The following is a 25536-nucleotide window of genomic DNA, read 5'->3' as shown; positions in this document are numbered from 1 at the left end:
TGGGTGTTGCACATTTGGATTTACCATTCTCTTTTTTCTACTCATTTGCTTTTATGGCAATCCTGCCTCTTGCAGTGGCCTTGAAAATTTTCATCCTATCTCCGTTGTCTCTGTAATTTTCTTCTCTTTTGTAGCTGCCCCGCCCCCCCTCTCCCCGCTCTACTTTGTTGGCTTATGACTTGCAGCCTCTCCAGCTCATTCGCTGCCAGGCTTTAAATGACTCACTGAGTTCAAAATCGGTGTGTGTGTGTGTGTGTGTGTGTGTTTGGACTAGTCAGTGACTCACCCATGCAAATGTAAACATGCATGCGCAAATAAACCCAAAAACAAACAAACAAAAAGCTGTTTTAAAGTCTCTGAATTTGTTCCACCTTTCCCTAGAGTTCCAAAGGGGTTTTGAAGAAATCTCAGAGCAGATCCTTCATTACGACGCTCAAACAGAAGGTGAGGACAAAAGCGGTAGTCCTTTTCTCCTTGATTCTTTAACAATTTCTCCCAAAAAAAAGACTCCACTTCTCAACTGCCTACATAATCACTTATTTTGTCCAAAATAGTAAACGCTGATTTAGTGAGTGCAAAGTGTATCAGAACATATTTTTAGCCCAACCACAATAAACTAGGAGCAATTCATCTAAAAAGTCTTGTTTAACGCAAACACTCCTTCTTGTGCGGAAGTTCTTTTAATTCAGGTGCAATATTTTATCTTGATCAAATGTTTGTTTTTTCCAATTTGTGGCTATACCTCACTTTATTTTGCTCTATTGCCTTCACCTGTTCGAACTTCCTGCTCTATCTGCTGTCGTCAAATAAGACTTAAGTCTGAGGGGCTATCTTCTTTGTTTTTCAGTATTGTTAGTCATAGTATCACCTGAAGACTGAAGAGAATTTAAGACCACAATCATGCATTTACGCAAGTTCAACGGTAGCTCAATTTTCTGCTTGAGTATTTCACATATTGCCCATTAAAAATTAAAGAGTGAGTGTGGTTTGGGTGTTAGATGAAGTGGTACAATACAAAAGGGGAAACATACAACACAGTTTAGATCAATTATAAATGTACACATAAAGAGCAGGCACACACTGACCATGGGTCAGAATGAGGCAACAGTAGATGTTCTGCAGTACGTCTTTTAATCATACAGATTCAGATCGATAACAAAGACCCACCAATTCTGATTTGAAATGCGTAAATGTGAAGAATACATTATTGTTTTTCACTTGCAAGCAGCAATTCAATTCCCAAATCCCAAATTTTTTCATTTCAATGCATACATGGGTTAGGTCGGCAGTGTTGTGTGTCTAGTTGTACTTGGTTATTTTATTTCCTTTTCTTCATTTCTCGTATCCCTGCTTGCTTCACCGGCCATTTTCTCCTTTTCTTCCATGCCTTGTTGCCCCCACTCTCACCCCTCCCTTCTTTTTATGCATCCTCCCACGTGCGCATATACTCGCGTATGTAACATGTTGGCAAGCAGCTTAAACCCTGTAATTACCGCAACCTCCATCGTCTCGTCCACTCCACTTTAGGCCTAGAAGAGGAGCCGCTTTGCCCAATACGTGCTCGCTCTAATTATATATGTTACACCTAGAACACCCACTAATATGCACTAACCACTAGTTCTATCAGAATAATCTCTGATAGAACTCAACTCAGCTCTCAGCTCTCTTTCCCTAGAGGGCCCACTGCAGGTCTGTGTGTAGGCGTTTTCATGCATGGTGTAAGTTCAACATGTGTATATTTGAACAACAGGCAAGCATACTGGCACTGCATTTTTGCCACTTAAGCAGCAAGCTGACACCTTCCACTCAGGGCCTTTGCTCATATACCCTGTCCGTATGCATGTGTGTGTTCTTCAGAGGCACTCCAAATCCAGGCTTTCATGTTCAAGTGTGGACAAGGAGGAGGAGAGCCAGGAGCGCTCTTCCAGGGAGGCTGGAGAACAGTTTAACAGGTGACCTTTGACCCGTATCCACAGTGCTCCGACGGTTTTTCACCATGAGAGGTTTGTTAGTCCCGGTGAGCAGGAAGTACGGTGCTGTGCAGGGCAGCAAAAAAGGCAAAAAGCAACGGCGTCATAAAAGGAGTCAAAGTGCTTTTGATTTGTACCGATCCAGTGCACCATTCATTGTAAACAAAGGCAAGTAGGAGTGCTAAGTCACGCTCCTCGGCCTCGTCGTCCCTCAGGGCATGCTACTCGAACCGTTACTGCACTACATTTTTAGCTCAGCGTATGGAATGATAAGAGATATGGGCAGCAGCTGTACATATATGTATATATATATATATGTATATATCTCTTTCATTGACTGCATGGCTGCCAGATCCTCCATGATGTCAAAGTCTGCAGTTATACCACGTAAGTTGAGTAGCTGGGCTTTGTCACATACATCACAGCTCTCGTCCAAAACCAGAGACAAATAGTCAAAGTCTGTTCTTCAGCTGCAGCGATGTCCTCGACTCGCCTCATTAGAGTACGGTCGGGAGAGTGGCTGGCACGTTCTCAAATGATTCCTTTTTCTCCGGGCATATGAGTGCAACAGAGTCCAATAAGGCCTCCTTAATAAACTCTCCACCAGAAAATGCCTTGCTTTTGGGTTTGCAGTTTTGTTAGCAACTCATCAGACTTGTGCGCGTGCGCTTCATTTGTTTTTGAAAACACGGCATTCTTTATCAACTCTTCTTTTCTTGGCGTGAGCTGACATCTTGTGGGTACCTGGCCAGTGTCACTTGAAAACGAGATCTGCATACAAAGGCTGCAGCATAGGCAGTACTACTTCTTGCCATAGCTATTATAAACCTCATTATAAATGTCATCCATCTGCAAGTTTTACACAAATGCAAATATGCAAACATGATTTTAATTATTTTATTAAATTTCACCCTCCCTCCTTTAACTACGACATAGATGTAATGGAAATGTCAAGGAATGGATCAAATGTAGATATAGTTAGATGGAATAGTCAATACAGTTTCCTATTATTGAAATTTATGTCATCATAGTATTTTTCTAAACGCACCTTCTTATAAATGGATTTGGTTCTCCGTCTTTCCTTCAGTCTCGGTACGGAGGTGTAAGAAACAATCTGCAATGTGGTAGATTCAGCGTATTTCCAGTGATTTATGATTCTCTAATGAGGAGGAGAACCCAATTGCTAGCCGAGGACGTTTTATTTGTGCAGCTCATCTCATACTTGGGAATAAGTGCCGCTACATCTGTTTCTAATCTGAGGCAGGGTGGTATCTCTGCATCGCACACCGCAGTCTCTGTTCTATTTTATTCCCAGACTCAGTGAGCGTGAACCATGGAAATTCACACGGTTTTTGTCTTCTCTCATTCGGCGTGAGGCCTTTGTCTTTGTTTTCCCGGCCTCTCCTCCCGGTTGCATATTCATGTGTGCACTTCCGCGAGAAACCGTCACAGCACAGATTCTTGCGAGTGTGTTGTGTCTAAATGGCCATGTGTGTTTGCGCAAGATGTGAGTTGTGCGTGTGTGTGCACGTGCGCGCGTACGCCACACTGCATGTGCTTTGGTCTTTATTAAGCTTTTTGCCTTTGATGCTCTTTCCTGTGGTTTCCAAGCTGCCTCACTGGTGCACAATCCTCTCGCATGCCCTATTTGCCAATAAAGATTTAAGGTTCAGTGCGTATAATTTAGTGGGGTTAAAGGGATAATTCACCCAAAATTGTCATTTCGCCCATTTGGTCTTCTCCACTATACAGACTAAGTGCTTTAAAAAATAAAACACAACAGTGCGTGTTACTCTTGCGGTGTCATCCAAGTGTACAGAGCACTCACCGTTCTAATCTGGCTGCAAACAGAAACATTAACACCATACTTTTTTGCCAGATGCCCACCCTTGGCTCCGAAGCCAGAAGCGACATTCATCTTATCATGGTGGCACCTACACTTTTCAAGGCCTATCACAACGAGAATGCAGCAAAGTTATACAAAATCATCTCTTTGTCTCTTTCTGAGACATCGCACTACAGCTTCCAACTCTGCTGTTTTTTTCCCCCATTGTGTACATTCTTACTGTAAGCTCTTACTGCATTGCCAATGTTAGGAATTATTTTACATTTCAGAGGGTTTATGCAAATTCACAAATGTCACTTAGAGCCACTTTCTGCAAAATGATGCATTGAAAATGGGCAATATATATATATATATATATTTATATTTTTTTTTACATTTTGCTGTTGTTTAATTGGCATTAATGAACAAAGACAATCCCGTTTTAATTTTGGAAAACCAAGCACCGTTTGATCAGACTATCACTTACGTAGGTGTTTGAGAGAGAAGACAACTGTTCCGATGTCATACTAAATACTATACTTGCTCTGCTTGACTCTCATACCCAGCCTCGCTAACGCTTGCTGTGCAACCTCTGCAATCACCTTGTTGCCTGCGTGTTGTTTCAGGGGCGGAAGAAAGAGGAAAACAATGAAGCTGAGCAGAGACCTGTCGAACCTGGTGGTGTTCACAAATTCTGTAGCCTCACAGGAGTGTTTGACTGACGGTAAATCGCTTATTATCTGACACGTGTACAAGTGCAAACTAACTCTTTTCTTTTCACTTCTCATTCCTCTCACCTCCCTGGAGACGTTTCCTCATGCCTAACCTGTGCCTCTCTTTTAGGTACTCTGGCGGACGTGCTGTCATTCAGCGAGGCCAGGGCCCAGTCTCTGGTCAATCACAAAGCCGAACAGTTCCTGTCTTTTAACCAGAGGCAGCTGTCACGGATTTATCCCTCAGCTTATCGCATCGACTCGTCCAATTTTAACCCCCAGTTTTACTGGAACGTGGGCTGTCAGTTAGGTGAGACCACTGTCACTTGGGCACGGAGCCTTGTATATCCTGTCTAACAATCTACCTGTTCCAACAAATGCCGTGCACTCACACAGTTAAAACAAATCATATTTGCCATCAGGCAAATGTGATTCTGCCAGTAGCAAAATTCAATCAGAGGCATGATTTTTTCTTCTGGCGTCGAAATTCATATCTCTGATTTGAGAATGCACAAGACCCCCCTTTTTTTTTTAAATGCCCAAGCATATATTAATGTCCAAGCAGACACACACAGCTCTGCAAAGAAAAATAATTCTTGTTTTGTTGTGCTGCAGTTAGAAACACAGAGGAAGGGGGTTATAGGACCCGAGGTGCAGAGGGTATACTGAGCAGATGTAATAAAGTTTCAGTTCACAAAAAGGAAAAACTCTCTCCTCAGACAACTCACTAATGAATCCCAGGATAGTTGGGGGGAAAAAAAAAAAAATACAAGAAGGAAAGGCAGACAAACATGTGAAAATGGGGGTGACGCAAGGAAAAACACAGAAAGGAGGGATGGCTAACAGGGAACATTTTCAGCTGCAGACAACACAAAGGAAATAGCTGACAGCTTCTGCTGCTGTTGTTTTTCCAGTTTTAACTGTATTATTAAATACGCGCCTTAAGTAGATCTGTTTTTCTCCCTTTCAGTTGCACTAAATTACCAGACAGAAGGCAGGATGATGCAGCTTAACAGAGCCAAGTTCATGGTGAATGGAGGAATTGGATATGTCCTCAAGCCGCCCCCCATGTGTAAAGGTACGGCAGCAAACAGCAAACAAGCACACAATACACACTGTCAGGACACGTAACCAAGGATAAATACTGTGAGCATGAAGCAACCACTGAGAGGTTGGCGGGACCTCTGAGTGTATATATACACACACACGTACATATATATATATATATATATATGTGTGCATATATATATATATATATATATATATATATATATGCACACATATATATATATATATATATATATATATATATATATATATATATATATATATATATATATATATATATATATATATATATATATATATATATATATATATATATATATATATATATATATACATACATATGTATATATACATACATATATAGAGTATATATATGTATATACATATATATATGTATATATATATATATATATATGTATATACATCTACATATACATCTATATATATACATATAGATGTATATATATGTATATATATAGATTTATATGGATTTAATGTCAGGACTGAGTGGTGACTTATATGAAAAGCTTTCCTCTACCGCGTCGTCTCCTTCTAGGCTCATTTAATCCATTCAGTGACGACCCGCTTCCTGCCTATCCCAAGAAGCAACTCGTTCTGAAGATCATCAGTGGTCAGCAGCTGCCCAAACCACCAGACTCCATGCTGGGTGACCGTGGAGAGGTACAAACACACCAAAACACATAAAAACCAACACACATTCTCTGTATTTCTTTTACCTTGTCTGACATGTAATGCAGCATCACAGCTCAACACGGTACTTACTAGAACTCGCGCTGCCTTCCCGTCCATCAGATCATTGATCCGTTTGTGGAGGTGGAGATCATCGGTTTGCCCATCGACTGCTGCAAGGAGCAGACGCGAGTTGTGGATGACAACGGTTAGTCAAGCGCTGGCTGATTTTGTCACCATGAGAATGCTTCACATTAATTACTTGAAGGTCCTTGTTGCAAAGGAAAAACAAACAAACCAGGATGGCAATTGAAATTTGATTAACATGATGATCATGTTAATCAATTTTCAATTTTCAGGTGAAAAAAAAAACTAAACAAAGACAATAGCTGCTACTTTTTCTGCAGACACAAGTAGCACATTTGAAAAAAACAAAAACAAAACAACAAAAACAAAAAAGTTTTGTTTTGTTTTTTTCTCCAGAAACTCCAAGAGGATGCAAAATCTCATTTTGTTCATTCCCAAACATCTTTGTTTTGACGTGACACAGATGGCAACATTAAATGAGTCATGGCTGAACTCAGAATATATTATCTGATTAAACTGGTTTCATGGCAGCCATGAAATCAGTCTTTACATGTCATTACTTGATGGAACATTATATTGTTTAGGAAATGGCTACAAACTATATTATAGACCCTTTACTTCTGAAGGAACATGTTGCATGTTGATACATCAAGACATTCCGTTGTCGTATTTTGCAGATATTTTCATTGTCTGCAAAGCAAAGCAAAGCAAGCTTCATATTTGTCTTATCTCTCTTTTTTTTTTTTTTTTTTAACCTTTTATAAGTGATGCATACATAAATACACTGCAGAATGATTTATAACATTGTTTGTAACATCAATTACTCAGGATAAATAAATAAAAAACCCTAACCATATTATTTCCAGGTTTTAATCCAGTATGGGAGGAGACTCTGTCCTTCACACTTCACATGGCTGAGGTGGTTTTAGTGCGCTTCCTTGTCTGGGACCATGACCCCATCGGACGCGACTTTATTGGTCAACGGACGGTTGCCTTCACCAGTTTGATGCCTGGTTTGTGCTGAATCTATTATTATTAGAAAAGCATTTGTGTGTGTGCACGTATCCTTACTATCATACATATTTTGCTTGCTACACTTTTTCGAAATTGTCGACAAATCGTCACTAATGCAAAATATGTGTTTTCACTGAGATTCACTTTTTTTTTTTTAAAAGACAATTAATTGTGAAAAAGTGAGAACTAAACATTTGAATTTTTTTTTATAAAATGGATCTTTAAAAAAGCAGTAAATATGTGTTGTTGTTTTTTAGATGTCATAAAACAGACTTCTTGACATTTTATGTGGTACCCCTTGCTTTATTTTGAAATAGGTATACGTGTTGTATGTTGTGTGTGAATGTGTCTGTGTAAAAGCCTGTGATCTGGGTATCTTCGCTGTCATCCTCATACAGCTTCACTAAAACCACCAGACGGATGTCACACGCTTTCCTTTTGTGACTCATTAGCGAATCAGATGCCTTGTCCTTTGTTTTCCAACAACAGGCTACAGACACGTTTACCTGGAAGGGCTGACAGAGGCTTCCATCTTTGTGCACGTCTCAGTGCATGACGTCTATGGGAAGGTAAGCGCCACGTTGTCCTGGTTTTGGTCGCAGCGTTCCCATCAGCCCTTCTGAGATTACGTCTTGGAGGTAAACAACAAGAGTCAATCTGTTTAAGCTCTGCTCCCTGAATCCTTTGTCTTTTTAGTGGAGCCCTCTTGTCCTGAACCCCAGCTTTACCATAATGCACTTTCTGGGATCTAACAAGGTATCCTGGTGTCCCAGGTCGTGTGTGGTGCTGCATGCAAACAAACAATGCATGATGCAAGCGAGCAGTTTGTGTTCAGCCATGTCTGCAGCCACTTGATTGCCATTTTCAGGCCATTCTATTCAACTGCGCTTGCTTCATTTGTCACAGTTATGTAATAATATGCAATCTGAGGATGCATGCCTAATCCACCGTGGCGTCTGGCAGTGTTGTGGCATGAGGAATTGAGGAATAAGGGTGCCACCTATAGGCACTTCACAAAAAGACATGCCATTGTTTTGTGTGCTCAGAAAGGATACTTGCACTCTTTTAAGTGCATATATAGCCTTTCAGTCTCTGAGATAATCATCAGAGCATATTAATCCTCCTACATTGCTGCTGTAAACTATGTTTCATCTTGTTCTTGTTGATACGTGCACATGTAAGAAGAAATCCATGAGAAACAGCTGCATGACGTGCCGCAAATCTTTCCTCTTTGTTGATTTGAGGATTTAATATATTTTTTTCCTGTCCTGTCTGTTATGCACCCAGGGTCACCAGCTGCGAGGCATTCGGGGTTTATTCAAACGCTCCTCCAAATACTCCGTGGACACGAATTCGGGTGGTCCTCGGAAACGCTCGTTCAGCGATCACCTCTTGCGGCGCACAGCCAGCGCGCCGGCGAAAGGCCGCAAGAAAACCAAGATGCCGCTGTCTGAGTCGGTTGCTTCCATATCAGACCAAAGGAATGGCATGGATGCAATGATGGGAGATGAGGGCACGTCAGGGAAGGAGGAAGTGGTGGAGAGGCGTCTGCAGCCGCGAGCGCCTCTCACCCACAGGCCTATTTCCATGCCCCTCGACAGGCTTTTGAAAGAGCGGCTGTCCATCTGCTCGCCAGACAAGGAGCAGCAGCACATGGGTGCAGATACTGTTATTGGTGGGTACTTTATAATTTATTTATTAATTAAAAAGCATTATTTATTTATTTATTTTTAGATATGTTTAAGCTATATCATACATATCTTCTTTTTTAAGTCTGTGATTTTTTTAATGTAATAATTTACTGTTTGACTATTCTTAAACTGGACATCACCAAATTGGATGAGTTCATGTTCTTTAAACTGCAAAACAAAGCACTTTTTCCTCCTTATTCTTGGCCTTATCTTCATCTTGCATTATAAATTGATAAATGGAAGACACTGATTTCTCATTTAACTTTTCTGCTTTGCTTCACGTACCCTGCTACAAGTTTCTAAAACCTTGTACAGTAGCCATGTGAACTAACTGCAGCCTTCTCTCCAAGATGCCTTAACATGCCTTTTCTGTCCCATCTTCATTTGTTGTGCTTCTTTATAGTAGAGAAGTGACTAGGATATTCCGACAGGTAATTTAAAATACCTCTGTCCGAAGGTTGCATTGTCCAAAAACGTGCCCGTATTGCGTCCACCCAGTGTATTTTGTCCCAAAGTGGTCTGGAAATATATTGCTGTGTCTTTGATCCCATTGACCAAACCGATCTCATTTTACCATCTTTTTCCTAATCTGACCAAAGCAAATGTGGAGCAAAATAAGAGCTCCACAACCTCATCTTCCAGCTTCCCCTTCACAGTTGCACTTGGTGATCCATTTGTCTGTGTAATGCTATTGCCTTGTATTGGCTGGACTGTTAATCATTCTCATTTGGTTGTTGTTATGCTTGATGTACAACGGCAAGAGCTGACTGCTGTCTGTTTCTTTACTAATATTCTTTTTTTCATTCATCTGTTCTCACAGGTGCTTCACCCTTCAACAGACCCAGGTCTTCTTCTTTGGACCCTTTCATTCAGTCTCTCTCCATTGTCCCTAATGCCCTCTCCCCTTCCAACAAGAGACCCAAAGAATTTGACAAATCAGAGGAGGAGACTTCCTATCTGGTTATTGGAAGAGAGGAAGCTAGAAAGGAACAGCATTACGCTAATTACCAACCAGATGTTAGTATTGCCAGCAAATCAAACAAAACCTCCCAAGGATCAGTGATATTCCCTGCAAAAAGCTGCCTGACGAAATCAGACAAACCAGAAACCTCTTCAAACAGCACATCATTTACTGTTGCACCATCCGTCTCCTCATCCTCCTCCTCTGCCCCTTCTTCCGCTGCCCCTCTCTCCCCTGTCAGTTTCGATTGTAATCTGAAGAGTCCTGGCTCATTGCAAGAGAGCACCATATCCAGGCTCATTGATGCCGTTTCCTCAAGCAATGAGGAAGACACATGTGGGTCTATCTCAGCTTTGATTGGCCATTTTGAAAGCACTGTGAACAAAAGTGACCATACAGCAATTTCTCATGGAGAGACCTCACTTTGTCTCTCGAATGCCAAACCTACCACTCCTAAAGAGCTTCAAGCTTCCAGTTACCCCCTCAATACCAACACTGCATCTGCTCACAAGAAACTTATATCTAGTCCCCAAAAGGTTGCTCCAAAAACAAATCATGTCAACCATGAAACTCCTTTCCAGACCAAAACAGTTGCTTGTGCGAGCTTATCGAGCCCAGAAACTGCAGAGCTTGAAGAGGTCTACACCATTTTGGATGAGGAAGTACTGTTGCCTGTATCAGTATACAACCTAAATAAAAAGACAGTCCTTGTTCAGGCAGACACTTTGGAGAGCACACCCTCCAGCAGTTCAAGGTCCTCCCCAGTGAAGTCAGTTCAGGGCTTGAGGAGAGAGCAACATGTGAGATGGGATGATAGGCTCACAAAAAGGGGTGGGAGTGAAGACATCGAGGAGGTGGAGGAGAGAATTTATGAGGAAGTGTTCGATCCCCCAACTCCTTCACTGGAGAGGGAACTAGGCCATTCTCAAAGATACATCAGTTCCCCTGTAAACGGTGACTTTTACCATTTCCGCCCTAATGCAGCACATCATGCTTTTGCAGAAGTAGAGATAAATGTAGATGAGGACCCACTAGAAATCTCTTCCATCATGTCGAGGCATGCGAGCCAACAGGATGAACACCTAAGCCCTACCAAACAAAATGCCATTTACCAAAATGAAGAGCCCACTCGCAACGTCTCCCTGCAAAAGCAGCAATATTCCTGCTCTGACTATCAAAAACAGGGTGTGTCATATGGATCACAGTTCGATTTTTCACCCGGTCTCTCCCCAGTGCATGGTCATGTGCACAACCATCAACAAAACCAGAATATATCTTATCGTTCACCCTTTCCAAGACAAACTCTCAACTGTAGACCCTCCAACCCTAGTCCGTTGCGTCAGAACAGCTACCCCATTCCTCAGAGAAATCCCGAGCTTTTCCACAACAGCAGAGACATCAAGAATCTCTACACACAGCAGAGCAACTATAAGTGTAGCCAGACCCCAAGTCGGTCACATCAAGATAGTCCAAGATATAGGCAAATAGAAAGAGAACAAGTCAGTTGCCCTCGCAATGGTTTCTCTTCCACTGAAAACCTCACTGGTCAAAGTCCGGTATTTGCCAACGACTTTTCCAAAGACGGAAGGGTATGCTCTCCTTCTTCAGACTCAAATGCAGTGTACAGTCACTTAAACTATGGCTGCTTTACACCCCATCCAGAATCTCCCGCTCCCCAAAACACCCAGGCACACTACCAAAAACAAATAAATTCATCCACCCCAAAGCAACAATGGACCCCGCCCATCTCTCTCAACAATATGAGGCACCACTCACAGCTTGAATCGATAATTTCAAAGCACTCAAATGAAAGTCCTTTACCGGTAAAATCTTTGTCTGCTGTCATAGACCCCACCGTCCCAAGTCCGTGCAAGTCCAAGTCCTTAGGAGACTTGACCTCTGAAGATATATCATGCAACTTCCAGAGTAAATACCGCATTATTAGTCGTAGTTTCATCACACCTCATATGAGGCAGCAAAGGAGGAAGGCTATGGGCGATGGAACCTTCCAATCACAGTCATGTGATCCACTTACAGAGCAGCTCCGTAAATTGGTCAGTCTAGAGAGGGATGATATTGACAGAGAAAGGCCACAGCCACCACAGCTGCATCTGGAACCGGGACCCCAGCAATCACAACCACAGGCTTTGAGTCCAGCTCCCTCTCCCAGGGACATTGACGATTCCCCTCCACCACTCACACGGCGATTATCATCCAGGAGTCAGAGCAGGGTACGCCACATCAACAGCCGTGCCCGTGAGAGACAACAAGAGGCCCTAAAGCCTCGGACTGGTGTCACAACGAACAGTAACAGTTCCAGCGTTGGCGGAGTAGTGTTAAGGCATAAACCAACCTCACAGAATCCGCCACCCAACAGACACTCGACTGGGTCCTACATCGCAGGCTACCTTGGTCAGCTGGAGGACAGGGGACTCCCCGAAGGAGCTTGCACGTCATTACACTATGGAAACGGAGATCATTACAGAGATCGGTTCTATACAGATGACTCCTTCCCAGTAGCTGAGTCCAACCACTCTGCATCAGAGCCTGAGGTCTACTTCCTGCTCAGACTGTAGCTCTCCAGTGACATTAAAAGCACATCTCTGATGCTTTTTAATAACACCAAAAGCAGGAAGCTAAAGAACATAAAAAGGTTGTTCTTGTTTGTTTCGGTGTGTGGACTTGTATGTCTGGGCGATTTCAAGAGAAGTAAACTTTCTGTACAATGTAACTGAAACATCATGTTTAATTTAATCCGTCAATGGATCTGAAAGCATGAATTTCCTGTATGAAATGTCAACTTTTCAATAGTGATGGTCTTTCTGGTCTGGCAGTGTAATGTCTGTTATCTGCTTAATGTATAAATGTCTTTTTTGGGGAACTTAATTTTCCTAAAAATGGATCGTAGACTGATTTTACATATGCTTGTAAACTTTGTCCCTGTGATGTAAGGTCTGAACTTTGTACATTGACAATGAAGCAAAAAAAAAAAAAAGAAGTAGAGTTTTAAACAAAGAGGGATGCGGTGTCTTTCTTTGAATGTGTTCACATTTAATAGATAGGATTCACATTTTCAAAGATTGAATTGTAAGTCTTCCTATATTTTAACGGTATTCCTTTATGTGCGTCATGCGTAGATATTCCTGTCATTGCCATCTGAGATGGGTCCCACTTGACAGCAAATCCGACATTGTTTGTGCATGTTACCTTTGAACATGTCAGGCATGACTATGCACCAGTTTATACAATAGATGTTGCATCATCCGTCCACAGTTTCACCAAAATAAATAGTGGCACTGGGAACAACAGAGAACAAGTGCTTGTTTGTATCGGCATCTGTTTTTGGACTTGTTTCTGTATGATTTTTAAGATTAAAAACAGAGCTGATTTTGAAGATTTGGAGTTTAAATGGTTTTTATTTTTATAATTGCTTTGATACTGACTGAAAAGAAATCTTGCTGGTTATGGTTATTTTATTTTTGATAACTTGGTGGCCAGAAGAGAGAAACAGATGAAGGAAGGGTGGCAAGACACCAGTTTTCTGTATTGTTTCAGTGTGTACCATCCTTTTTTCTTTGTACTGTTGCTCATTGGAGGACTGTGAGCATTTTCCTACCAATGCAATAAAAATATTTGATTCCAACATTGTCATGTTTTTTGTTTGTTATATTCAAGGGGATATAGTGATAAATGATAAATGAAGACAGAAGCTCACACTCTAAGTCAGTGTAATGTAACTCATAAAATAGCTGCATCTATCCTCACATGCTGCATTCATCAAAATAGGATGTAATTGCTCATAAACGGCACACCTGTTGCTCTGAGTATACAATTCCCTGTGCTGACTGCAACTTACTCTTGGTTAAGCTTAATGGATCAATCTCAGTGCCATATTTCACTGAAATCGACAAATTAAAGCTGCCTGATTGCCTTTGAAACTGATGTGATCTCAAAGCTCATTAATATTGATGTAGAGCAGCCAAAAAAATGTCACTTGTTAATCGCTATCTCAGTAGTGCTGGGTCACTTGAATGACAAACACACACACACACACACGCACACATTTGCATGTGTTTACATTTACATGTGAGTCACTGACTAGCCCAAACACACACACACACACACACACACACACACACACACACACACACACACACACACACACACACACACACACACACACACACACACACACACACACACACCAATCTCGACTTTGCAGACGCTAATTACTCGTTTGCCTTTCAATTGTTTTTCCGACATCACACTTGAGAGGAGTCATTGGCGGTTGTAGGATGCTTGTGTCATCAGTTTTACACCCTGGCAAAACACTTCACACCAATTATAAATACTCACATCAGCACTTCACTGGTGCACAAGGGTAGCAGGTTTGCTTGGGTCAAGATTTCCTTTTCCAAATTCGTAGGCTCTCCTCCAGTTCAAGCTTTTCAACCAAAGGAAATTCCATCTGGAAATCTGTGCAATTTCTCTTCGACTTAACTTTGATGACGCCACAGTGATTGGAATAAGGACTGTTGAATCTTTTGTATGAGGTAAATGTTTATTTTTCATGTCAACAGTTAATGATGAGACAGCTTTAAGAATCATGTCTATACCATGTCACGTCATGACTGTGCTTACTCCCGTGTGTTCAGAGCTGCTGCCATTGCATCTATGTCTTGGTTTTTGTGGCTCCTCACTCCATGGTCCTCCCTGACCACTCAGCTGGGTCTGGGTGCAGCGGGCCTGGGGGTGGTTCAGGCATCGCTGTGCTTCAGCTGGGGTGCGCTGAGTGACAAGAGCCTCTTTCAGGATGGGGACGTGATTCTCGGTGGACTTTTCCCGATACATTATGCTGAGTCAAGAGAGCGGCACAACTTCACTGCAAAACCTCTTCACAAACCTTGCACTGGGTAAAACGTCCTAACGGCATTTGTGGAATTATTTTAAATTTAGATAATTCAGAAAAAAATGACAAAAAGGCTAATAGCATTATTATTGTCCACGTTAAAAGATTTTTAAACATTTATAGCCATGTTTTTTTTTACTTTCCTTTTCCTTTTACCCTCTCATGACCTCAGGTTTGACGTACAAGGATTAAAATATATGTACGCCATGGCTTTCGCGTTGGAAGAAATCAATCGCGATAGCACTCTACTGCCGGGAGTGAAATTGGGCTACCACGTGTTTGATAGCTGCAGTCGTTATCCCTGGGCGCTGGGACATGCACTGACGCTGGTGGCTGGCGACACAAACAGCTGCAACCTAACAGCTCCTCATGAGAGCGCAGGTATCTCATGACCTGGTGTAATTTTGTGCCATGTTGAAAGGAGGGTAACTCACTTCTTTCATTTGTTTTCATCCTGCAGGGGATAAGCCTGTTCCGCTGGTCATTGGTGGCGCAGCATCATCAACAGGCATCCTGCTGTCCAGTATGTTGATGCCCTTTTCCGTGCCAATTGTGAGTTTTGCATAAATGGAAAAATAAAAAAGGGTAACGTGAATTCTCTGCGTCTCTAAAAAGTAACCATTTGAAAAGACATTTCTGTATTGTCCACTTAGATCAGCTTCATGGCTAGCTGTCCCTGTTTGAGTGACAGAAGAAAGTTTTCCAACTTCTTCAGAACAATCCCCAGCGATGTTTACCAAGCTCGGGCAATGGCAAGACTGGCCATGCGCTTTCACTGGAACTGGATCGGAGCAGTGGCCGTGAACACTGATTACGGTCGCCTGGCGATACAGGTAGTGCTTCTCATTTTCAGTTTTTGGATACTGGAAATTGAGTGAAAATGTGCTGAGAGTTTCATTTGTATCATGTTTACTCGGCGAAAAGTAAAATACATGACAACCACCTCATTTAAAGGCGTTCCAGAAAGAAATACGGGGCCGCGGAGTGTGTTTGGAATACATTGAAATGTTCAGCAGAGAAACAATTGCGATCGATGCCAAACGGGCAGCGCTCACGATAGAATCTTCCACTGCCAGCGTGATTCTCATCTTTTCCTGGTATACTGACGTCAAGACAATAATTCTGGAGCTGGCAAGAAGAAATGTGAGCAAGCTGTATTTTCTTTTTATTAATAGGTTAAGGGATACAGAACAGAGAAATATTTCTACACACCCCCACTATCCTATTAGTCTATATTCCTTCATTCTAGGTAACTGGCAAACAGTTTCTAGCCAGTGAGTCCTGGAGCACGAGTGAGCATCTTCTACAGGATCCTGCAATCTCCGAGGTGCTGGCTGGTGTCCTGGGAGTGGCCATTCAAAGTTCACCAATTCCCGGATTTGAAAATTATCTCCGAAGCCTGCACCCGGTGTCTCGTCCCTTTGACCGCTTCTTAGCCGAACTCTGGCAAAGAGAGTTCAAATGCAATGCAGATTCTGCTTTTTCCGGCGCTGAGCGCTTGCTTCAAACAGCATCTCTGCCACCCTGCACGGGTGCAGAGTCTCTGAAGGAGGTGCAGCATCCTTTTACTGACACCTCTCAGCTGAGAGCGGAACACAACGTCTACCTGGCTGTTTACGCCGCAGCCCACGGCCTCCACAGCCTTCTGTCTTGCCCTCGCCGAGGGTCTGATCCTGGGAAAAATCACACCTGCTTCCCCCCGAAACACATTCACTCCAAGGAGGTAAATGTGTCCGTAGTATCTGTTTCACATTTCAAGTATATCGAACGCAGACGTGGTGCCTTTAACGATTGCCGCTTTCAGCTTTTGCAGCACATGAGCAAAGTCAATGTCACCACGGCGCTGGGAGATGCATTTTATTTTGAAGGAGCAGATATTAAAGCCAAATACGACCTTGTCAACTGGCAGAGGAGCCCTGAGGGAACTCTCAGACTTGTTTTGGTTGGCCGCGTGGACGGCTTCGACCTCCATCTTAATGAGTCGGCCGTGCAGTGGAGCACCGGATCCAGTCAGGTCGTCCGATCAGAGGCCTATAAAATACAAATACAGGCCTGTCAAATTTAGTTAATCAACAAGATTTTGTGATTACAGGCTTTTTTTTTTTCTCGTTCAGGTGCCGAAATCAGTGTGCAGTGAGAGCTGCCCTCCTGGCACCAGAAAGGCCAACAGGGTGGGAGCACCTCCCTGCTGCTTTGACTGTGTCCTGTGTGCTGAAGGGGAGATAAGCAATGACACTGGTGAGGAACAAAAACTAATTGAAGGCACTTTTTTTTCCACTTGATATTTTCTCTAATCAGATTTCTTTCCTTTTTTTTTAACATCAGATTCTCTTCACTGCAATCCTTGTCCTCCCGAGTTTTGGCCCAACGTTGAACAGACGACCTGTGTGCCCCGCCAACTCGATTTCCTTTCCTTCAGTGAGACTCTGGGCATTACTCTGACCACAGTCGCAGTGTCAGGCGCCACGGTGACGGCAGCTGTGTTTGTCGTGTTTCTTCACCATCGTCACACACCTATTGTAAGTTTGTTTGACTTTGGTTTTAGAAGTTGAGAGAAAAATACGCCGCTCAATCTTTTTTTTTTTTTCATGTGTGATTCTCCTTCAGGTGCGAGCCAACAACTCAGAGCTCAGCTTCCTGCTCCTGGTGTCACTGAAGCTGTGCTTCCTGTGCTCCCTGGTGTTCATCGGTCAGCCGTCAGTCTGGTCCTGTCGCTTCCAGCAGGTGGCGTTTGGGATCAGCTTTGTCCTCTGCGTTTCCTGCCTCCTCATCAAGACCATAGTGGTTCTGGCCGTTTTCCACTCTGCTCGGCCTGGTGCTGGATCCATGATGAAGTGGTTCGGCCCAGAGCTGCAGAGGGGCAGCGTGGGCTTCTTTACAACCATACAGGTGTGAAGCTTTGTGTTTTGTAACCAACAAAATTATGATCGAATTACATGAATATTCATCTTCCATGCAGGTCATCATCAGCACCATTTGGCTGTCCCTCAGTCCCCCCGTGCCTAAACTGGATCTGGGTTTCCAAGGGTCAAAGGTCACCGTGAAGTGCTCTATGACCTCAGTGGTGGGCTTCTCTCTGGTTCTGGGCTACATCGGCCTGCTGGCCTGCACCTGCCTCCTTCTGGCCTTTTTCGCTCGGAAACTCCCTGACAACTTCAACGAGGCCAAGTTGATCACCTTCAGCATGCTGATCTTCTGCGCTGTGTGGGTGGCCTTCGTGCCCGCCTACGTCAGCTCTCCTGGAAAATACGTTGTCGCTGTGGAGATATTTGCAATCCTGGCCTCCAGCTATGGTTTGCTGCTCTGTATATTTGCCCCGAAATGTTTCATTATTCTGCTAAGGCCTGAGAAAAACACCAAGAAACACTTGATGTCCAAATAGGAAATCTGATTGTGGGGTGACACCCTGTCATTATTGTCTGATAGGTCCTTTGTCCTGTGTGATGCTGATTATTTTAATCATGGTCAGTTTCAGTGTAATCAGATATGTGTCTTCACAGATCACCAATGGTAATGTCTTGACTGTCTTAGAAATTGTTCTGCTTTTATTTCAAATTCTAGTAAAACATACTAATTTTTTCTGGCAAACATACATTTATGTGAAGGGTACCATTATTTGCTGCTTATTCAAATCAACCTAAGAATTTTACAAAAAAGAATTTGTGCTTATTAGTTCTGTAGTATGTTTGTATTCACTACTTCCCATGTTTGTCTTTATTTGTATGGACCCTCTCGAAAATGAGATAGGACATGTCAAGGGGCTAGCCGTGAAATAATTGAATAAAATAAAATAAAAAATTTGATTGTGCAAGTGATTTATTGCAGGTGTTGACAATAAGTTGTTTGACATTGGCATGGTACAAGTTAAAAATCTGACAGCAACCAAATATTAAAGCCTTGGATTTTTGAATGCAGCAAACATCTGCTGTGGTCTCTGACTTCAAATCAAAAGTTCATTGTCACTGATCACTTTATTGACGTTTGTGCCAGCATCTCATGTAAAAGAAATACCTGGGAACTGCTTCAAAAGCCGTTTAAATCAGCCAATATCAACCACAACCACTAGATAGAGCCATTGCGTCAAGATAGAAGGTCTCAGATTGTGTCCAGCAAGATTTTCCTTCCCTGTGCGAGTGCATGTTTTTCATCTTCATGTCATTTTACACTTTCTGGTGCTTTCTTGTACACCTCATTTTTGGGACTGTGCAATAATTAGAATAGAATTAGTTTAATTCAACACATTTACATACCAGGGCTACCAAAGTTGTCATCCTACATATAAAAATGAAGATCTACAAATTTCTGAATTTTTAAAATTGTAAACCAACTGCACAGAGCAAGATCTGTCGAAAACAGATAATAGAAACTTGTGGCGATGAAATATTCATAACCACTGCGTCACCGTGTCACAAACTTTTGTTTTCACTTTTGATATTTTGCTAGAGATACACTAACAACATGATTTTTTTCTAAGACTGTGACAAACTGACTCTTGTCGCGTAGTGTTGCAAATGGCTCTGAACTTTATTTATCTTTTCAAATTTATTGTTTCAAATAAAGGGAACCAAAATTCCTAACTGTCTGGATTTGGAGCAGGTGCCAGGGGTCTGAAAGAGTGTGTTTGAGGGGGGGAACTTCTTAAGTAGGCTCTGCCCTCAACTCACAACAGGTGTTCTCAATTAGCCATCATCTGCACCTTGAAGAACACAGAGTAAAATGTAAAAAAGTAAAACACAGTGGCCTGTAACAATACAACGGTGCTTTATTAGTACTTAGAACAATACTCACAGTATGTCTTTGCCAAAATCCGATGTAAGTGGGGAGGAGGAGGTTGACTTTATAAGGCCTTTTTATTCCCACCTATTGTTTTTTTGAATGTTTAAGAAGATAAAATAGGCGACACGGTGGCGCAGTGGTTAGCGCTGCCGCCTCACAGCAAGAAGGTCGTGGGTTTGATTCTGGGGCCCGGACCTGGGACCTTTCTGTGTGGAGTTTGCGTGTTCTCCCTGTGTCTGCGTGGGTTCTCTCCGGGTTCTCCGGCTTCCTCCCACACTCCAAAAAAAAACATGCATGTGAGGTCAATTGAACATTCTAAATTGCCCGTAGGTGTGCATGTGAGTGTGAATGGTTGTCTGTGTCTATGTGGCCCTGCGATGAACTGGCGACTTGTCCAGAGTGTCACCTGCCTTCGCCCTAAGACAGCTGGGAGAGGCTCCAGCAGACCCCCGTGACCCTGAGCTCGGGACTAAGCGGGTATGGAAAATGAATGAATGAAGAAGATAAAATATATAGTGATAACATACATACAGTATCTTATGTTTGAAAATACATTTTTGTTGCACCTTATAAGATAAAAAAAAAAAAAAAAAATTTAAATACATAGTTAAAGGTCTCAAGTTAGGGTCTTTATGATCATGCTCCATATATCAAGACAAACCTTTGTAGCACAAGTTTCTTGTGTTCTGTTTTAATTAAAAGCCCTTTGGTTGCAGCTTTCTCCAAAAACATTGCACATTTTCAGCTTCCCGCTAAAATCAATGATTTGTTGGACCTTCTACGTGAAAATTCTGTATCAAACAATAAATTCTGTATTGTGTCTTGTTTTAGAAATTAATGTAACTGCACAGCATCATAAAATGACAGTGGTTTCTGAGTCCCAGATATATTGCAAAGCAATGATTTCCTTCCATTGCTCAGGCCGTTTCATCTCTGGCTTCAACACTGATGGTTTTAGAACACATGCACTTGCCTTCACATGAACCCTTCATTAGTCAACAATCCTGCCATAACTGCTGCCTCACCACCTCTAAAACCTCATTAAGCTGCTTAACTTCCCGTCATTGTTGCATTTATTCTAAGGCTAAATTGCAACAGGCCACAATAGCCTGATCTGGGATTCATTTCTAACTTAAGCCGGTGAGGGTGTCGTTGAGATGATGACAAACAACAATGGCACACTGAGACTCCTTTCAAAGGCTGTTGCACATCTGCCAGGGATGTGTCAAATACACAGTGGAAGAACTGAGGTACTGCATACCTGCAAACAATTAGAAAAAAGACTTGTGTAACCCAACAAATTAATGTTCATGCTGGTTTTATGTTTCTATGGCAATCAGCCATATGCTAGTCATTATACTGTTGCTCCTCCTTCGTCTTTGAGAGAGACACTTTGCCATCCAGGTGACTGTACTTCCTACTCATAAGGACGGTCACCAGCTGTTATAAATATCACTAACATCACACATGTTGGTCAGAGCAGCCAGGCACTGTTTCATATGTTGTCACTTTTATTGTGAAAATGCTCTAATGTGGTTTCTCTCTCCATTTTACAGGTGGATGTGCTCAGGCCAAAACATTTACCTAAATCTTGCTGCATTTAAAGAGTTTGTTGAGCACCAGTTGTATCTGATTGTGTTGAGCATACAGAAAAGCTTCACCAATGTCTTTTTTCCAGCTCCTCCTCAATTTGTGGCTGCCCTCACTCCTGCCGCTGCTCCTCATGGGGTTTGCGGGTGTGGAGCTGGGGCTCTGGGTGAGAGTGCAGGCGGTTCAGCCGCTTACTTGTTCCCGATGGGGTGCACCCAGCGACGGAGGCTTGTTCCAGCATGGAGATGTTATTATTGGTGGGCTCTTCAGTCTGCATTACAAGCCTCCACCGACAACTCACAACTTTACCCAACAACCAAACTACAAGCCTTGCACTGGGTAAAACTGAAGTATCAATTTTTATTTGTTTTGTCAAACAAAATGCATTGTGCATTGTTGTTGTCATTGTTGTCAAAGCATCAAAGCAGCATTATAACTCCAGCATTTTGCTTGATGTACTGTATGTATCATCTCTTCTCTGTGTTCAGATTGCAAACTCTTCCACTGCAGTACTTATATGCGATGGTGTTTGCGCTAGAGGAGATCAATCACAGCCCGACTCTGCTGCCAGGCTTGAAGCTGGGCTACCACATTCGCGATAGCTGCGCCTTGCCCACTTGGGCCATGCGGGGTGCGATGACACTGGTTGGGGGTGAGAGCGAGGCCTGTGACTCAGAAGCTCAGCCGGATTTCTCTGTTGAACCTGGAGAGGAGCGTGACAAAGGAAGAGGTGCATCACGTTATGTTAATAACAAGAAAGTAACAATATTGGGGAAAATATTGGGTACCGATGTGATGCTTGGTGCAGGATGTGCAATCTTTTGATGTCCTGGGATGTTATCAGGTGCTCAGTTTCTTCCTCTGATCATCGGTGGTTCTTCATCTGTGGCAGCCAAAATACTTGCCAAATTCTTGGGACCACTCTTCATACCTCTTGTGAGTTCAATTCAAATGTTTAATGAATTAAAAAACATTATTTTTTGTATAAGATAGGAGAAGGATTCAGAGAAATTGGAGCTGCAGAACATATTGTGTGTGTGTCTCTGTGTGTGTGTGTGTGTGTGTGTGTGTGTGTGTGTCTGTGTTTTAGATGAGCTACACGGCCAGCTGTCCCTGCTTAAGTGACAGGCGCCAGTATCCCACTTTCTTCAGGACCATGCCCAGTGACATCTACCAAGCCAGAGCCATTGCGCAGCTTGCAATACGATTCAACTGGACTTGGATCGGCGCTGTGGTCGCAAACAACGATTACGGGCACATGGCAGTCAAGGTGTGCGTGAGGAGTGAATCCGCCACCGGCGCGCCAGTCGTTGCTTTCATGAACGCTTTTCCTCTTTGGTGCCGACGTGACAGGTGTTTCAGGAGGAGACTCAGGGGAGGGGTGTGTGCCTGGCGTTCGTTGAGACTCTCCAAAGGGAAAGAATTGTGAGTGATGCCAGGCGCGCAGCCCTCACAATTCAGGCCTCGACAGCAAAAGTGATTCTGGTCTTCTCCTGGTATACTGATGTGAGAAAACTGTTCCTGCAACTCTCGAAAATCAATGTAAGAAAAAAAAAAAAAACATGTACTGGGCATTTAAATGAAATATTTTGGGATTTCTTTGTTTGATTTTAATCATTTTTTATTCTCTGTAGGTGACTGACAGACAGTTTCTCGCCAGTGAGGCCTGGAGCACCAGCGGCAATCTCCTCCAAGATGTTCTTTCCACTCGGGTGGCAACTGGGGTCGTTGGGGTGGCAATCAGAAGCGCACCGATGCCCGGATTCCAAAAATATCTCTGGAGTCTGAAGCCGTCTCTGCAACCCGATGACAAACTCCTGAAGGAGTTCTGGGAAAATGAGTTTCGCTGCAGCCCAGCTACTGCACTCAGGTCCAGTGTTCTACCGCCCTGCAGTGGCGCAGAATCCCTGGAAGGAGTGCAGCACACCTTCACTGACACATCCCAGCTGAGAGTGACGTATAATGTCTACCTAGCTGTTTATGCGGTCGCTCACGCCCTACACAGCCTCCTGTCCTGCCCGAACCACGATGTGAACATCACACGCAACAGGTCTAATTGTTCCCTGCCAAAACACATTCAACCCCAAGAGGTAAACTGTTTTTGTTAGGTTTAACGCCTCAATAAATGTTTTCATATTATATTCATATATATTCATCGATGTTGAAAATATAATAAAACATTCATTTTCGCTCATTCCAACACTGATGTTTTCAGCTGCTCCATCACCTCAACACTGTGAATTTCATCACACCGCAAGGCGAACGGCTCCATTTCCAAGGTGCAGACGTCCCTGCAAAGTACGATCTCGTCAACTGGCAGAGAACCCCCGGGGGAACTCTCAAACTCGTTTTGGTTGGCCGTGTCGACGGGTTTGATCTGCGTCTTGACGAGTCGGCAATTCAGTGGAGCACTGCCAACAATCAGGTGGGGATGTGTGAAAAAAATTGCAGCTTCGCGTTTTGTCCTTAGACAAAGATTGACGGTGGATTTGATAGTCACTCTGATTCACTGAAGGAGAGTTTTTATTTGTCATTAGGTGCCAAAATCAGTGTGCAGTGAGAGCTGCCGTCCTGGCACCAGAAAGGCCAACAGAAAAGGCGAACCTCTCTGCTGCTTTGACTGCATCCCTTGTGCTGAAGGAGAAATTAGCAATCAGACAGGTAAAGGAACGGGTTTGTTTTTTTTTTTTACGCTTTTTTCTTGTGTCAAATTCTTCAACTTCTAACTTTTTTGGGGGGGATCTTCAGATTCCCTTCACTGTGAGCGTTGTCCTCCAGAGTTTTGGCCCAACGTTGAACAGACAATCTGCATGGCCCGCCAGCTTGATTTCCTTTCCTTCAATGAGACTCTGGGCATTACTCTGACTACAGTCGCTGCATCGGGTGTCACGGTGACAGCAGCTGTGTTTGTCGTGTTCCTTCACTACCGTCACACGCCTGTGGTGAGAAACTGGAGTGATGTCAAGAACAACTTTTTTTTATTTATCATAACTGTTTGTCCCGCAAACGCTGCTTGCAGCTTTAATGTTTTAATTATTTCTCTTTTAAAGGTGCGAGCCAACAACTCAGAGCTCAGCTTCCTGCTCCTGGTGTCACTGAAGCTGTGCTTCCTGTGCTCCCTGGTGTTCATTGGTCGGCCGTCAGTCTGGTCCTGTCGCTTCCAGCAGGCGGCGTTTGGCATCAGCTTTGTCCTCTGCGTTTCCTGCCTCCAGGTCAAGACCATAGTGGTTCTTGCAGCATTCCGTTCAGCTCAGCCCGGAGCAGGAGCCTTGATGAAGTGGTTCGGTCCAAGCCAACAAAGAGGGAGTGTCTGCCTGTTTACTTCGATACAGGTAAAGAAGCACACAATTTGAAATTTCGCTTCAATATTTTGCCGTCAGTTCTCAACTCATATTGATTGTTTTCTGTGACGTTTTTTAATTTCAAGGTTCTGATCTGTATTATTTGGCTGTGCCTAAGCCCTCCAGAGCCACAGGTGGACTTCAATAATCCAGGGTCAAAGGTCACTCTGGAGTGCTTCATGGCCTCAGTGGTGGGCTTCTCTCTGGTTCTGGGCTACATCGGCCTGCTGGCCTGCACCTGCCTCCTTCTGGCCTTTCTTGCACGGAAGCTCCCAGACAACTTCAACGAGGCCAAGCTGATCACCTTCAGCATGCTGATCTTCTGCGCTGTATGGGTGGCCTTCGTCCCCGCCTACGTCAGCTCTCCTGGAAAATATTCAGTCGCTGTTGAAATCTTTGCAATCCTGGCCTCCAGCTATGGTTTGCTCTTCTGTGTCTTTGCTCCGAAATGTTTCATTATTCTCTTAAAGCCTGAGAAAAACACCAAGAAACACTTGATGGGAAGATAGGGGGAGGAGGAGCACACTGGGAACATTTTAATTGATTAACCCACTATGTCATTGTTATTGTTTAATAAATTTATCATTTGATACATTTGAAAAGATTTTCTTCTAATATTGCCTGTCTATTGTTGTTCAGATATTGTAATCTAAAGTGTATTTATGTAACAGACATCTGACTTGTACTATCTAAAAAAAAAAAAAAAACTACTGTTCATCTGATAATCATCCTTCTTTACGTATTTTAAGTATTTATATTTTTTGACTACTGTATTGAGATCAGCAACATTAATACAATAAAATAATTGTGATGCAATTTTAGCACATTGAAATGTTTACAGTGTTTTTTTATTTTATTTTATTTAATACTGCTTAATTTAATGTTGCTGTAGGCTTCATGT

The 25536-nt window shown here is 42.9% G+C and overlaps 3 protein-coding genes across 7 annotated transcripts in view; all 3 read left to right on the top strand.

Annotated features, from left to right (window-relative positions):
* The window catches only part of plch1 (phospholipase C, eta 1), a 45558-nt gene extending 31896 nt beyond the window's left edge, over positions 1-13662 (top strand). For 2 of the 5 annotated variants that reach the window (XM_076036276.1, XM_076036277.1), the window contains exons 12-23: positions 382-444; positions 1858-1952; positions 4422-4519; positions 4639-4818; positions 5479-5586; positions 6133-6257; positions 6390-6474; positions 7220-7366; positions 7857-7936; positions 8064-8123; positions 8655-9042; positions 9879-13662. In XM_076036276.1, coding sequence (XP_075892391.1) covers positions 382-444; positions 1858-1952; positions 4422-4519; positions 4639-4818; positions 5479-5586; positions 6133-6257; positions 6390-6474; positions 7220-7366; positions 7857-7936; positions 8064-8123; positions 8655-9042; positions 9879-12595 — 4146 coding nt within the window. In that variant the 3' untranslated portion in view covers positions 12596-13662. Of the gene's footprint in view, positions 1-381; positions 445-1857; positions 1953-4421; positions 4520-4638; positions 4819-5478; positions 5587-6132; positions 6258-6389; positions 6475-7219; positions 7367-7856; positions 7937-8063; positions 8124-8654; positions 9043-9461; positions 9829-9878 lie in introns of those variants that run through there. The other 3 variants (XM_076036281.1, XM_076036280.1, XM_076036278.1) reach the window with 3 other exon arrangements.
* A 1031-nt stretch (positions 13663-14693) lies between these two features.
* LOC142895038 (extracellular calcium-sensing receptor-like) lies at positions 14694-18538 on the top strand. Its single transcript, XM_076035765.1, has 11 exons — positions 14694-14932; positions 15101-15309; positions 15389-15480; positions 15582-15761; positions 15883-16071; positions 16178-16651; positions 16733-16942; positions 17043-17166; positions 17254-17447; positions 17536-17817; positions 17888-18538. Exons 1-11 carry the CDS (start codon positions 14694-14696, stop codon positions 18308-18310), a joined length of 2616 nt encoding a protein of 871 aa, XP_075891880.1. The 3' UTR covers positions 18311-18538.
* Positions 18539-21367: 2829 nt separating this feature from the next.
* olfcr1 (olfactory receptor C family, r1) lies at positions 21368-25144 on the top strand. The gene is made up of 11 exons (XM_076035764.1): positions 21368-21633; positions 21783-22024; positions 22139-22230; positions 22385-22564; positions 22648-22836; positions 22929-23384; positions 23510-23719; positions 23832-23955; positions 24043-24236; positions 24345-24626; positions 24722-25144. Exons 1-11 carry the CDS (start codon positions 21368-21370, stop codon positions 25142-25144), a joined length of 2658 nt encoding a protein of 885 aa, XP_075891879.1.
* The last annotated feature ends 392 nt before the right edge of the window (positions 25145-25536 follow it).

The sequence above is a fragment of the Nelusetta ayraudi genome, unplaced genomic scaffold (assembly GCF_046127955.1).
Source record: "Nelusetta ayraudi isolate G7.1 ecotype Tasmania unplaced genomic scaffold, CSIRO-AGI_Nayr_v1 ptg000048l, whole genome shotgun sequence".
NCBI classification, from domain to species: domain Eukaryota; kingdom Metazoa; phylum Chordata; class Actinopteri; order Tetraodontiformes; family Monacanthidae; genus Nelusetta; species Nelusetta ayraudi.
Note: the sequence above shows the minus strand (reverse complement) of the source record. Positions and strands in the feature narration are given on the sequence as shown.